The sequence below is a fragment of the Cervus canadensis genome, chromosome 1, assembly GCF_019320065.1.
Source record: "Cervus canadensis isolate Bull #8, Minnesota chromosome 1, ASM1932006v1, whole genome shotgun sequence".
NCBI classification, from domain to species: Eukaryota; Metazoa; Chordata; class Mammalia; order Artiodactyla; family Cervidae; genus Cervus; species Cervus canadensis.
In genome coordinates, this window is record NC_057386.1 from 240723 (window position 1) to 253634 (window position 12912).

Sequence of the window (12912 nt, forward strand, 5' to 3'; positions counted from 1 at the left end):
ATTTCCTTTAGGGTGGACTGGTTGGATCTCCTTGCTGCCCATGGGACTCCCTCCCTCAGCCTGTGTAGAATTGTCAGGGCTTATTCTGGATGAGGCTTTGGTTGAAGGGAGTGTTGTGGCTGGTATCACGTATCCAAACAACTAGCATTTTCTCCATATCAGCAGTAAAGCTGTTTTTCATTCTTACCATTTGTGTGTTCACTGAAATACAACTTCTAATTTCCTTCAAGAACTTTTCCTCCACTTTCACAACTTTGGCTAACTGGTGCAAAAGGCCTAACTTTTGGCCTCTCTTAGCTTCAACAGGCTTTCTTCAGTAAGCTTATGAATCATTTCTAGCTTTTGGTTTAAAGTGAGAGGCGTGACTCTTCCTTTCACTTGAGGCTGATTATAGGGTTATTAATTGGCCTAATTTCATTATTGTTGTGTGTCAGGGAATAGGGAGCCTGAGGAGAGCAAGAGAGATGGGGGAATGGCCAGGTGTGGAGCGGTCAGAACACACGCATTTGTCGACTGCTGTCTTGAATGGTTGCATTTCGTGGCATCCCAAAACAGTTAAAGTGGTAACATCAAAGATCACCACCACACATGTAATTATAGTGGAAAAGCTTGAAATACTGTGACAGCTACCAAAATGTTACACAGAGATGTGTAATAAACAGTTGTTGGAAAAAATGGTGCCTATAGCCTTGCTTGACTTAGGGTTGCCCTAGACATTCAATTTGTTAAAAAAAAAAAAAACAGAACAAACAACTAAACAAAAGCAGTATCTGCAAAGGACCATAAAGTACAATAAGACGAGCTATGCCTGTGCTTTTACATGATCGCCTTAGAATTCCCTTTTTGAAAATAGATTGAATGAAACCTCTCAAAATTAGACAAAATGTATTTTGACTTGAGGCTGAATTTGATAGGTACATATATATATATATTTTATTTTTTTAAGAGATGATTTTTTTTCAAAGCAGTCCAGATATTAAGATTTCTTTTTATGTTAAGTTTTAGTGTGAGACATTTGGAGTTGATAAGAATAATGCTGCCTTTCATTTAAGTTTTAAAATATGCTTCTGAGTTCTTTCCAGATTTTTTTTTCAACTTCTCTTGTCCTCAGCTACATACTGCTCTGCATTCAATAATGATTCCACCTTGAAGTGAAACAGTTTCATTGTAAGATAAACATTTTCAAAAGCAGTTGGCTTTGGCTGAAGCTGCTGTGTGTATGTGCATCAGAGTGTGTCGTGGCCTGCTGGATCGGGGCGTCGGGGACGTGACAGCTGGCAGAGCAGGCCTGCTGTGTGGTTGCTCGTCTGGGCATTGTGTTGCAGTGGCTCAGGCCTCTACTGTTGGCCTCAGGAGACCCAGGTGTTTTTGGCTTATGACCTTGGTTGACTTTTGTTGTCATTTATTTAGTCAGAAATTGCACAAAAGGAAATTCACTCTATAGCTTTGAAGTTTTTTTTAAAGTTATACTCAAGAGGTCTTCCCTGGTGGTTCAGACGGTAAAGAATCTGCCTGAAATGCGGGAGACCTGTATTCAATCCCTGGATTGGGAACATCACTTGGAGAAGGGAACAGCTACACACTCCAGTATTCTGGCCCGGAGAATTCCATGGACTGTATAGTCCATGGGGTCACAAAGAGTCAGACACGACTGAGTGACTTTTTCAAGAGGTTTAACCATTTCTAATGGAAATAACTATTTCTGATGGAACCATATATCTTTTATCTTCTTGTTTAGTTGCTAAGTTGTATCTGACTCTTTGCTACCCCAGCACACCAGGTTTCACTGTCTCCTGGAGTTTGCTCAAACTCATGTCCATTGAGTCAGTGATCCCATCCATCCGTCTCATCCTCTGTCACCCCCTTCTCCTTTTGCCTTCAGTCTTTCCCAGCCTTAGGGTCTTTTCTAATGAGTCGGTTCTTCTCATCAGGCGAAAGAAAGTATTAGAGCTTCAGCTTCACCATCAGTCCTTCCAGTGAATATTCTGGGTTAATTTACTTCCATGGGCTACTCTTCTGCCACTTCCAAAAATGTTAGAAATTCTGTAAGCTTTAAAGTTGATTTCAAAGTGTGGCGTGTAACAATGGAAATATCTCTGCTAATTACAGGATGTATTTTATACTGTAGGTATTTGAGTTATTAAATCTCAAAAATGCATATTATTTAAAATACTTAAAACTTACTAATGTCTTTTTAGTTTCAGCCTTTTAATCTTTTAGAAAAATTAAATATTGGTAACTGTTACTTTCAGAAGGTCTCTGATGTTTGCTTCTTGAACATAACAATGAATCTTTTGTGGGAGAAGCTATATTTCTTAGTGCTTTTATTTTCCAGTGCCTCTGCCTTATGAGTTTTGTTGCAGGGCACAACTGAGTGTCATAAAAGAATCCTCTTACTGCTTTAAAACTGTGAGATTAAGGTTTCATGCCTAAGTTGTGACCAAGTGTTTGGGGATGGCAGATTCTAAAACAGGTGTAACAGTAAGACTTTAAATATTACCCAAGTTAGTTGAGAAAATATTATAGGGTTGTAAGAATTTGTTAGGGAATAATATAAAGTAGTTGAAATGGGAATATGGTGCCTTGGAAAAAGTCAGATTATTACAAACATGTACTATTAATTCAGTGAACAAAATTACTGAGTATTCAAAGTGTCAGGTTCTAGGCTGGTCTTTGCCGATTCTAATGCAAACAAGTTATGTTTCCTTGTCCTCCCAAAGCTTGAATGGCCTTTCAAGTCTGCTTTCTGGACTAGTTGGCATTTAAGCTGAATTTTGAAAAGCAGAATTGTCAGGTGGCAAAATAGGACAAAGGTACTTAGTTTGAAGAAACAGGATATGAGAATTAGAGCATAGAGTTTTGGGGGAAACGGCAAGTTGGTCATCATCATTTTAATGGAGGGTGCTATGTGGTGGAGTGGGGTTGGTGAGATAGAAACCTGTTTAAACTTTACCCACAGAGCTGTGTATCATCAGACTCGCATTTTACAGAGATTCTCCAGTGGTGGTTTAGAGAATAGATTTGAAGCCAAAAGTTATAGAAGGAGTTTGTTAACAGTCGTCCAGGTTAGCAATGCTGAGATGCAGATGATTAGGAAAAAGAGGAACTAACAGGGCCTGGTGGTTATGTGGTGGGGATTTAAGGTTGGTGAGAGAGACAAAGTCAAAGACAACTTTTGACTGGGACCCCTAGGTAAACAGTGCCCTTATATGGGCCGTGTGACACACGGGAGGGTTGGTGTATGGGAGCGTGGAGGGAGGTTGGGTGCAGAGTCTCTTCTGTTTGCACTGAGTTTGCAGAGCACGTAATCCAGGGTTCATTTTTGGCAGTTGGGTTTACAGCCCTGAGCTGAGACATCTTGGAGAGGGTGACCTTGGTTGGTGAGAGGGTGACCTCGGCTGACACAAGAAGAGGGCGGGGTGGGTGGTGCCTAGCTGGGAGATCGAGGATCAGGTGGAAGGGCAGGAAGGGAACTCTGGAGAGTGTGACTGGACAGAAGCCAGTGGGAGAAGGAGTTTGAAAGAAATGGAAAGTGGTTGCAAAGTAATAATAATGAAAAACAAAGTCAGAAATCTGTTCATCAACTTTGGCAACATAGAGGTCATTTGTGAGTGAAGAATGGGCTGTAAGGAATCTCTTCTAATGACCACACATCTCAGGTGTATGGATGATAAAAGCAAAGTAAAAATTTAATTTTATATGAAAAAACATGAATAACCTAAGGTTTCCTGTTCTTTTATAAAGCTTGTGTTCTGTTTTTCCTTTTTTTTTTTTTAAAGGAAGGTCAACAGAGGTTATATGTAAACTGTACACTTTTGTTTCACTTTCATTTTATGACTTATATTTATATGAATCTTTAGTGCACATTCCAGTCTTCAAAGAATAAAATATAACTAGATAACATGCAGTCTATTTCTTTAAATTATATCCTACATTTCTAGTTTGGATCTAGTGGAATGGTGCATAGAGAATGAGAGAAATAGAATATGGCTTTCAGTAATTCCATGTATTACATATATATGATACACACGCTCAGCAAGTACTCCTAGAATTGAACTGATCCTCACGAAAGCCATGTTATTAAATATTAAATTTATATTTATAGTAAAACATTTTTATGTATTTTTTGTAGCTTTGAGTATATCGTAAGTGTATTTTAAAATAACTTATAGTGGAGCTTATAAATACTGTGACTTACTATGTGCATAAATAGCTGCTATTTTTCTTAAATATTTTATTATTGCTGTTTAAATACTTCTCTAACCTTACAGTTTTCTAACTTTAAAGTATATAAATGGAAATTCAAAATTTTAATATAACATTTTAATTAGAATTGATTTCCTAATATTGTAAACAATACAGATGTTTTTGTATAATGAAATGTATAATGTTTTGGAAAAGGATATTTCCTTCTTTTTCTTTAAGAATTTGTGAGACATTCTGGACACCATGTATCCAAAAGAAGACCTGAATAGAAAACAGTTCCATACTACCACTAAAAAGTAGCCTTTCCACAAATGGGTGTATAGACTATAAAAAAAGTAAATTTTTTCTTGGAAATTTTTAAACCTTATTAAGAAAAAGGAGAAAATGTTCCTGTTGTTACCACTTTGTCTTCTCTCTCATGGCATCATTTCAGAACGGCAGAGAAGAGCTGTTAATTAATTTAGGTCTTTCTTTCACTTCGTCTTTCTTGACCCCGTGTGCTTCTTCCATGCTCACGTGTGCATGGAGTGGGGGTGAGGGCACAGCCACTGTCTGATAGGATCGCCCTTCACTCCTCCTCCTGTAATTTGGGCATGAGATCTGCCTAGGTGTAGGTGTGAACAGAAATGTGTTCTGGATGTTATTCATTAACAGTTCTGGAAGAGGAATTTTATGGTTAGACTCTTTTGGTAAGAACTACTTAGACAGCATCAGTTTAATCAAAATCTGTTGTAGTTTCAACACATACATTTCATTCAGGCTTAGGCGATTTTAAAGTCTTGATTGTCTTACTGGTGTATTCAAACAGGCTTTCACATTAAATAGTACATGACATTTCATTTTATTTTTAAAAAAATCATTCTTGGCTTCATTTTAAATGCTCAGACTTAACAACGTGTGTATTCTTCAATACAAGTAAGCATGCATTTTTGTAAACATTCAGAGTTTATTCATTCACTTAAAGTTTGCTGTTTCCAGGTTGGATTAAAGACAGAAAAATAGTTTATCATTTGTAGCTCAGCAAAGTGGAATGGATAATTAAGTTTTAATTTTTCTGTTTATTTTTATTTTGTTTTATTGCTTTATTTAGTTTTAATGCTTTGAATGTAAAAATGTTTGAATGTAAAAAATTCAAACTCATTTTTCTACTTCTGATTCAGGTTCAATCTTAAAGTGCAGTTGCAGATTCTAGCAAGCTTCATGCTCACTGGAGTTTCTGGAGGTGCAAAGTATGCTCAGAATGGACAACTTTTTGGTCGCTTTAAGCTTACTGAAACACTTTCTGAAGACACTTTGGCGGGACGGCTGGTGATGACCAAAGTCAATGCTGTGTATTTATTACCAGTCCCGAAAGAGAAGTCAGTGCAGACCCAGGGAACCAAAGAGAAGGTTTATGAAGCTACTATTGAAGAAAAAACAAAAGAATATATATTTTTAAGGATATCCAGGGAATGCTGTGAAGAACTTAATCTTCGGCCTGATTACGACACACAGGTATGTTTCGAAGAGTGGCGACTTCGCTGTGGTTGGTCTCCTTGTTAGCTGATCCTCTTCTTCTGGTTTGATTTCCCTTCCTCTGCTGCAGCGAGAAGTGCAATTGGCTTGGAGTATTAATTCTGGTGGTTGGAGAATCAGACCTTTGGTGACTTTCAGAGAAAATAGATTCTCTTTAAGTAAAACCTAAAATGTTCCATTTTTATACATGGTCAAGCTTTCTGATTTCTGTTTTAAATCAGCAATGGAAAAACAGTTTAAAAAGAAACTGAGCTAGGTCCTGCGGCCGTTCTCCTCTGAAGCTGAACCTGCTCCTGTGCTTCTGTCCTCATGGGTTTTTGCGTGAACTCTGCTCAGCCTGTCCGCCATATTTAAGTGGAAAGCTGCTCTTTTTTTATATCTAAATATAGCATTTGGTGATATTATTCATTCATAGTAAATCAATACAGTGTCATAGGCTTGGTTTTAATCCTTGAGAGATGGTATTTCAGAGATGTTCTACTAATTTTACCAAATATATTCTTCATAGGAATGGTGGAATCAGATAACCTTTATTTAATGATTAAGTAATTAAGTGCCTCAGTTTCTTCAGCTGACAAATGAGATTAATCATAGTATACACGTCATTGGTGCTATGTGAAGTGAATATAACAGTGCCTGGTACTAAATAAAGCAAATATTACACATAAATAATTATGATTAGACTATGATGACACTTTAAAGCCATCTCTAAACTTGACTCCTATAAAGGTTATCTCCACAGAGCATTCTAGCAAACTGAATAATATCAGTGTTTACCGTAATGCTTTTTAAAGAACCTTTTTTGTTTGTTTGTTTGTATTTCAGGTTGAACTCCAGTTTCAATTAAATCGATTACCCCTCTGTGAAATGCATTATGCGCTAGACAGGGTCAAGGAGAATGGGGTTTTGTTTCCAGACATCACTATGGCTCCAACCATACCTTGGAGTCCCAACAGGTATAGAAAGAGATACCTCATTCAGGAGGTTATGTTAATATTAAACTGAATATCTGTATCAAGTAACTCAAGCATGTTTGTAAGAAAATTGCCGTATATTCTTCAAGAGACATGTTCTTGGTTAAGAAAAGAGAGTGCAGGAACACTTAGAATAAAGTTCTAGAATAAAGTTAGAATAGAATTGAACATTATTCTTAGAATAAAGTTAGAATTGAAGTTCCTCATCTGTTCTCTTCACTTTCCCTCAGAGTCTGAATGAGTTCTTTTGCTTTTCTCAACATGTAATTTGATCGATTGATGCCACACAATTTAGGAATATTTCTGAGTAGAAGTTGAATAGGAAATCCAGGGCCTTTTTAAAAATGGTTCAAAGACTTAATTTAAAATGATTTTTGAATATGAAACACATTTTTGTAATTTAAGAAAAAATGGAAGATGTATTATAGAAGATGCTGTACAATTAATCATTGTGTAAATATTTTTCTGCTTAATTCTCTTTACACATTGTTACATGTAATTAAATATGATCCTTCTGTTTGTCTCCAGACTAGCTGCAGTGGATGCCCTAGCCTGCATCCTTCTTTTCATTCTCTCACTGGTTTATCCTCTGAGCCCCCGCCCAGGCACTCCACCTTTCTTTAAAATCTCAGTGGCTGTACAAAATGGATTATTTTTTTAATCACTTGTGTCAATCCAGCCATGGTAGGGGTCCCTGCTCCCTCTCTGACAGAGGCTGTGGTATCTTTAATGAGTGATTTCCAAGGTCATCCTTGGTGTTGACAGGAGCTGGCAGACAGGGCAACATGAGCAAAGAGGATCACGGGGGAGGTTTTTATGGGCCAGGCCTAGAAGTGACTTACATCATTTCCCCTCACATTCATCTCTTCTGGTCCTAAAAACAAAGCAAAATACACCTTACAACACAAAATCCACGTCATTTCTCCCTGTTTTCACTTACTCCTACTACCCCTTCCCTGTTTTTCTTTTTATTGCCAAAATTCTTGAGTGGAAATAATCGACCTGGTTCTGGCATCCTTATTTACTCGTCCTGTAATCCCTGCTCTCTACTTTCTCGCTCTCCTGAGAGCAGTCAGAGATCTACCAGTTGTAAAAGCCCCGTGACATCTTCTTACCTGTCTAGCCCTCATTTGATCAGCTTCTCTGCGTCCTTCCTTCTCTCTGTCCGTAGACCAGTGCATATTTACAGGTGCACTATTTTGGTAGCCTTCGAGCCTAGTTCTGGCCCACTAGTTCTGTGGGCTAACCCACATATTTCTTCCAAAGTTGTTTTGCTAAAATAATCATTTCATTTCATTGCGTACAAATCTCTGAAGGGTGTCTCTTTCATATGTAGATAAAATCTGAACATCCTAGTACAAAACTCTCATTATGTGTTTCATTGACAGTGCTTTCCAACAGTATCTTTTCAGATTTCTTTTAGTTTTTCCTACTTTACTCTCCTACTTTCTTCCTCTAAATCTTCATGTACTAGCCATATTGAATTACCTTGATGTTTGTTCAATTTACCCTGCACTTGCTTCCTTATCTTTAAAAAAAGACCTTTAAAAAAAAAAAAAAAACTAGTAAAATCTACCTAAGACTTACCATCTTAACCATTTTTAAGTGTATTGTTCAAGAGGGCTAACTATATTCACAGTATTGTATAATCTCCAGAAATTTCTCATCTTGTAAAACGGAAACTTCATACTCATTAAACTCTGCATTTCCCTCTCCCCAGCCCTGTGTTCTAGCTCTGTTTTTTTTCTCCCTGAAACCATCTTTGCCCAGTATTGATCTATTGGAGAATCTGTCTGTCGTTTAAGATTTAGTTCAGCTTAAGTACTCTCTCCTAAATAAAATGAACCTGACCTTTCCATTTCATTATTTCAGCAAATACTTACTGATGCCTACTACATGCTCGGTTCAGTCAGTTTTGTACTTTAAAGCATAATTTCTCCAAAGTTAATTTTTCTCAGTTGTATACATTTCTGCTCTCATTAGACTCTGAGCTTTTTAGAAGAGACCATATGCCGGGGTCCAGCCTCAGTAGGATCCAGGGGTGCCCTCAGGATGAGCGGCGTCAGCGAGAGAGAGAGACAGAGACAGAGACAGAGGCAGAGAGAGACCAGACTGGGGGTGTGCAGTAGAGTCTGGCAAATCTTTATTTTTTAACATAGCTTTTATAGTGTAAGTTGGTACATTTTTAAGGGAAAGATAGTTTAATATTACATCAGCTTGTCCTACATGAAACCAGGGTATTTTCTGCATACTTCTTTGTGAGAGTCTTGTACATTATCTTCTGGCCTTGGGGCCTATTGACATTTTATGACCTAGGTGAATGCAAAGCTGTTTTCCGTAATCTATTCTTTAATGGACACAAAGGTCAGTCCTTTTGCAGAAGTTATCAGTTAAATTTATCTAAAAGGTTTACCACACAGACTCCGCAGCTCTGGTGGGGTAGCCCCTGTTTAGCATTCCTGGTTAAAATTAATGATTCAAAACTCTTATTTTTCTAAATCTTTAACTATAACCACTTTTAGAATAACATTTTTTGTTCTCTAATAGGGCTTCCTTACCTCTCGAAGGGCTCTGTGCCTATCAGGGCCTTTATGTGATCAGGCTCTTTATGCTGTTCATGATTAAGGTGCTGTGAGCAGTCATGTGCAGTAGTACGCATTTGGCAAGCAGGCTAGAATGCCAGCAAAGGGGTCTAAATTGAAACACTCCTTTCATCCTGGATAACCTTATAGGATACCACCGTCCGGGGGACATATTGATTCACAGAAATTAGGGTGTAGTCTAATATAGCAAGCATCAGAAAGACAGAGATCATCTTTAAGGTGAGCGCTGGGGCAGCTTTTCGAAATCCCTGATGTCCTGATCTGCCTTGCTTGTCAGGTCTTCTCCTCATGACCTTGTCATGGGTGGGATCTCGTGTGCTGGCTCCCGGCAACCATATCTTATTTCTCTTTGAATCTCCAACATGGCTTTGCACATTGTTAATATATGATGCATTTAAGTTGATAAGAATATCATGTTTAAAGAAGAAAATTAGGGTTTTAAATGTGAAGCCTTACCAGTAAACTTTCAAATGTTTCCTTGATAAACTCACTTCTGAAAAGTATTTTGTATATAGCAGTATGTTCAGATACCACTGATGGTGTTAACTGCAACAGTAAGGAAATGTCAAGTAGCAGAAAACTTTCAAGCAGAAAGAGATTTCATACCACTATAATTTAAATAGCAATTAAAATGTATCTGAGTCTAGGAGTTTTAAGAAACTGTTAGCTATTTAAAATCTTTTCTGGAATAAGGTGAAATATGGAAAGATAAATGAAATTGAGAAATTATTCTTGAAGATGTAGCCTATAAATTAATAATAATGATGCATTAGACCAGGAAAAAAAAGAACTTAGTATTAAATTGGTTCAGGAAATAAAATAACCTTTAAATGAAGAGTAAATGGAGAGACTTTACATTTTTAAAATTGTGAAAATCAGAGAGAAGTTTTACCAGCATGTTTATTGTAAATCTTCATCTTTATTAAGCAGGTGGTACAATACATAAAGACAGTTTATTTTGCTTATTGGCTTTCTATAAGTGTTCATTATTCATAACCAGAAACTATAGAGACAACACATGATAAAGTTTCTGATCTGCTCTGAAGCATTTATTTACACTGAAACAGTTGACAAATAGAATGGTCAATATAGATAAAACAAAGAGATACCAACATATTTTAGAATTACACCTGTAAATCTATCATTAATCTCTTAGATTTTACTTAGCTGTGTATCAGTAATCTAATATGTCTCATTAAAGTTCCCAAATTTGAGAAATTAGAGGATATTTCAAGAACATTCTTTTATTTTCAAAAGTGTACCCTGGTCGAATACTATAATACTATCTTATTTTTCTGAAATCCTTAGAAAATATTATAGTAATAGAAGTCAACATTAATTTTGCGCTTGTTGCTCAACTATTTTTTTAACAGCTTGCATGCATTATCTTATTTGATCTTTAAAATATCTATCTGATGGAATGCGATTATCTCTACGTACAGATGAGGGAGCTCTTGGGGTGAGGCATCATAGAATCACAGTGGTCAGTATGGACGCAGGTAGCAGTTTGCTGAACTCACTGTGCCTTAAGCAAGTAGTCACTGGGACCCAGCGCTCAGCGGTCCAGGGTGGTGCAGGCCCGGCAGTGCTACTGAAGACAGGGTCTCCCTTTCCTCTCCACTTAGAACAAAGTCGGGTCTCCAGAGACCGGAGAAGGGAGTATTACTGCTGGCTGTTCACTGATCGAGGAGGCAGAGAAGGGTGCTGGGGATGGTTTGAGGGGGACCCACTCCACAGTGTCTGCCACATAGATTAGATCTGGACTCAGTACTCAGCTAAAGCAATTTCCTTACTTCCAGAAGATGGAGCGTTGCTGGGTACTGGCAGAATTGTGAGTAAGTAAATTGGATGAGGGAGTCCTTGAATTTTTAGTGAATTGCTTCTAGGAAATCTAGTGTCACTGGTCAGAGTCCTTTTGGTTTTTGCTTTAAAAAAATGTAAATATCAGAAAAATAAGTAATGACATGCTTATATGGTTAAAATTTGTTTTATAAGGTTTTACATTAGTAGAATTGTTTGAAATTTTCTATCATAATACATAGCATTTGTTATACTTTTTTAAAACTGAAAGAGTTAAGATTTTCCATAAATAACTAGCTTCTGTTTTAAGTACAGTGTAGCCTCATAGAGTGGAAATTGTTCTGTCTAAACCATGTTCTCCTATTTCAGGATTGTTTTGTAGGCATTTTGCAAAATTTCCAATTACACACACCCTTCCTATTTTGGTTCACATCTCTATCATTTTTACCATAGTTGTTGCAATCTTTAGTACTATAATTGTAGTTGTGAGAAGGAATGCTGTTGATTCTCCACTTAGTTTGATCCCTTTCAGCCTCTGCTGTCCATTTAAATCTTCAAAATTAGCCAAGTCGGAGAAGTGACACTAATAAGATAGACCTCCTTACAGAGCCGTTTGTGCTGCCGTGACAGGTGTCTCTGCCCTGAAGACTGTGACACACCTGTCTTACTTGTGTGGAAATATTAGAAAACATTTCATCTTGTTTGGCCTTAAACTATTTTCTTTTTTAAATTATGAAAGTATGATAGTACATTTATAGGAAACTTGGAGAATACAGAACAAAGTTACATAAAGTTCTACTATATATTAAATTATTTTTGGGGTAGATGAATTAAGATTTTTAGTTGGAGTTTCAGTATCAAACTCTCAAAAATTAATAGAATGAATAGAAAAGTTAAAGGATATGGTAGACCTGAAAAGCACCGTGAACAAAACCTTATTTTCTAAATTAAGATCTTTATAAAAGTTTGATATCTCTTAATCAGTGACACACAGAGGTTTTTATTTTTTGTTTGTTTGAGATTTTACTGAAAAATCTTTCAGTGGTTTAGTGTTTGAAAATTAGTTAGTTTCCCTTTGGCATTTAATTTGCTATGCAAAGAAACTGCTAATACATTATCACCAGAAAAAAGTTTTCTGGTGCTTTTATGTAAGAGGGAAATTACATTTTGGAGACATTGCTGTTACTGTTTATAGACATGGCAGCAGCTCGACTAGAAGTGTGTTGTGATGTCTTTAGCTTAGTTACCAGAGTCTTGTGCACTTGGAAAGGACAAGATGATCACAGTGAATTCTGATCATCATAGTAAAACACCCTACACTGACTCTGTTTTGGGAATTTTTAACATGTAGTTTTAGAATGAGCATTTGTTGTTATAGGTGCTCTGTTATTTCAGCATTTTTAATGGTTCGTTGAAATTCAGGATACCTGTATGTCAGGTTATGTTTAAAATAACTTACATTTTAATTTTCTTTAGGCAGTGGGACGAGCAGTTGGATCCTCGGCTAAATGCAAAACAGAAAGAGGCTGTTCTGGCCATTACAACCCCACTTTCAATACAGTTGCCCCCTGTCCTCATCATTGGCCCGTATGGGACAGGCAAAACATTCACTCTAGCTCAGGCCGTCAAGCACATTCTCCAGCAACAGGAGACCAGGTAAGGTGGTGGTGCGTGTGCTCTGATCTCATCAGTAGGGCCCAGCTTGTGTCCTTGTGGAAACAGAGCAAGGGCTAGCAAGACAATTTTCATCTTGCTTGTAAAGATTTTAAACATAAAATTTAAAAAGAGTCACACTCAGACCCCAAAGCACTAAC

At 37.1% G+C, this 12912-nt stretch overlaps 1 protein-coding gene across 7 annotated transcripts in view; it reads left to right on the forward strand.

The window, feature by feature from the left end:
- The window catches only part of HELZ (helicase with zinc finger), a 143446-nt gene that overhangs the window by 60066 nt on the left and 70468 nt on the right, over positions 1–12912 (forward strand). For all 7 annotated transcript variants that reach the window (XM_043442183.1, XM_043442063.1, XM_043441878.1 and 4 more), the window contains 3 exons: positions 5367–5700; positions 6547–6677; positions 12575–12754. In XM_043442183.1, coding sequence (XP_043298118.1) covers positions 5367–5700; positions 6547–6677; positions 12575–12754 — 645 coding nt within the window. The remainder of the gene's footprint in view (positions 1–5366; positions 5701–6546; positions 6678–12574; positions 12755–12912) is intronic.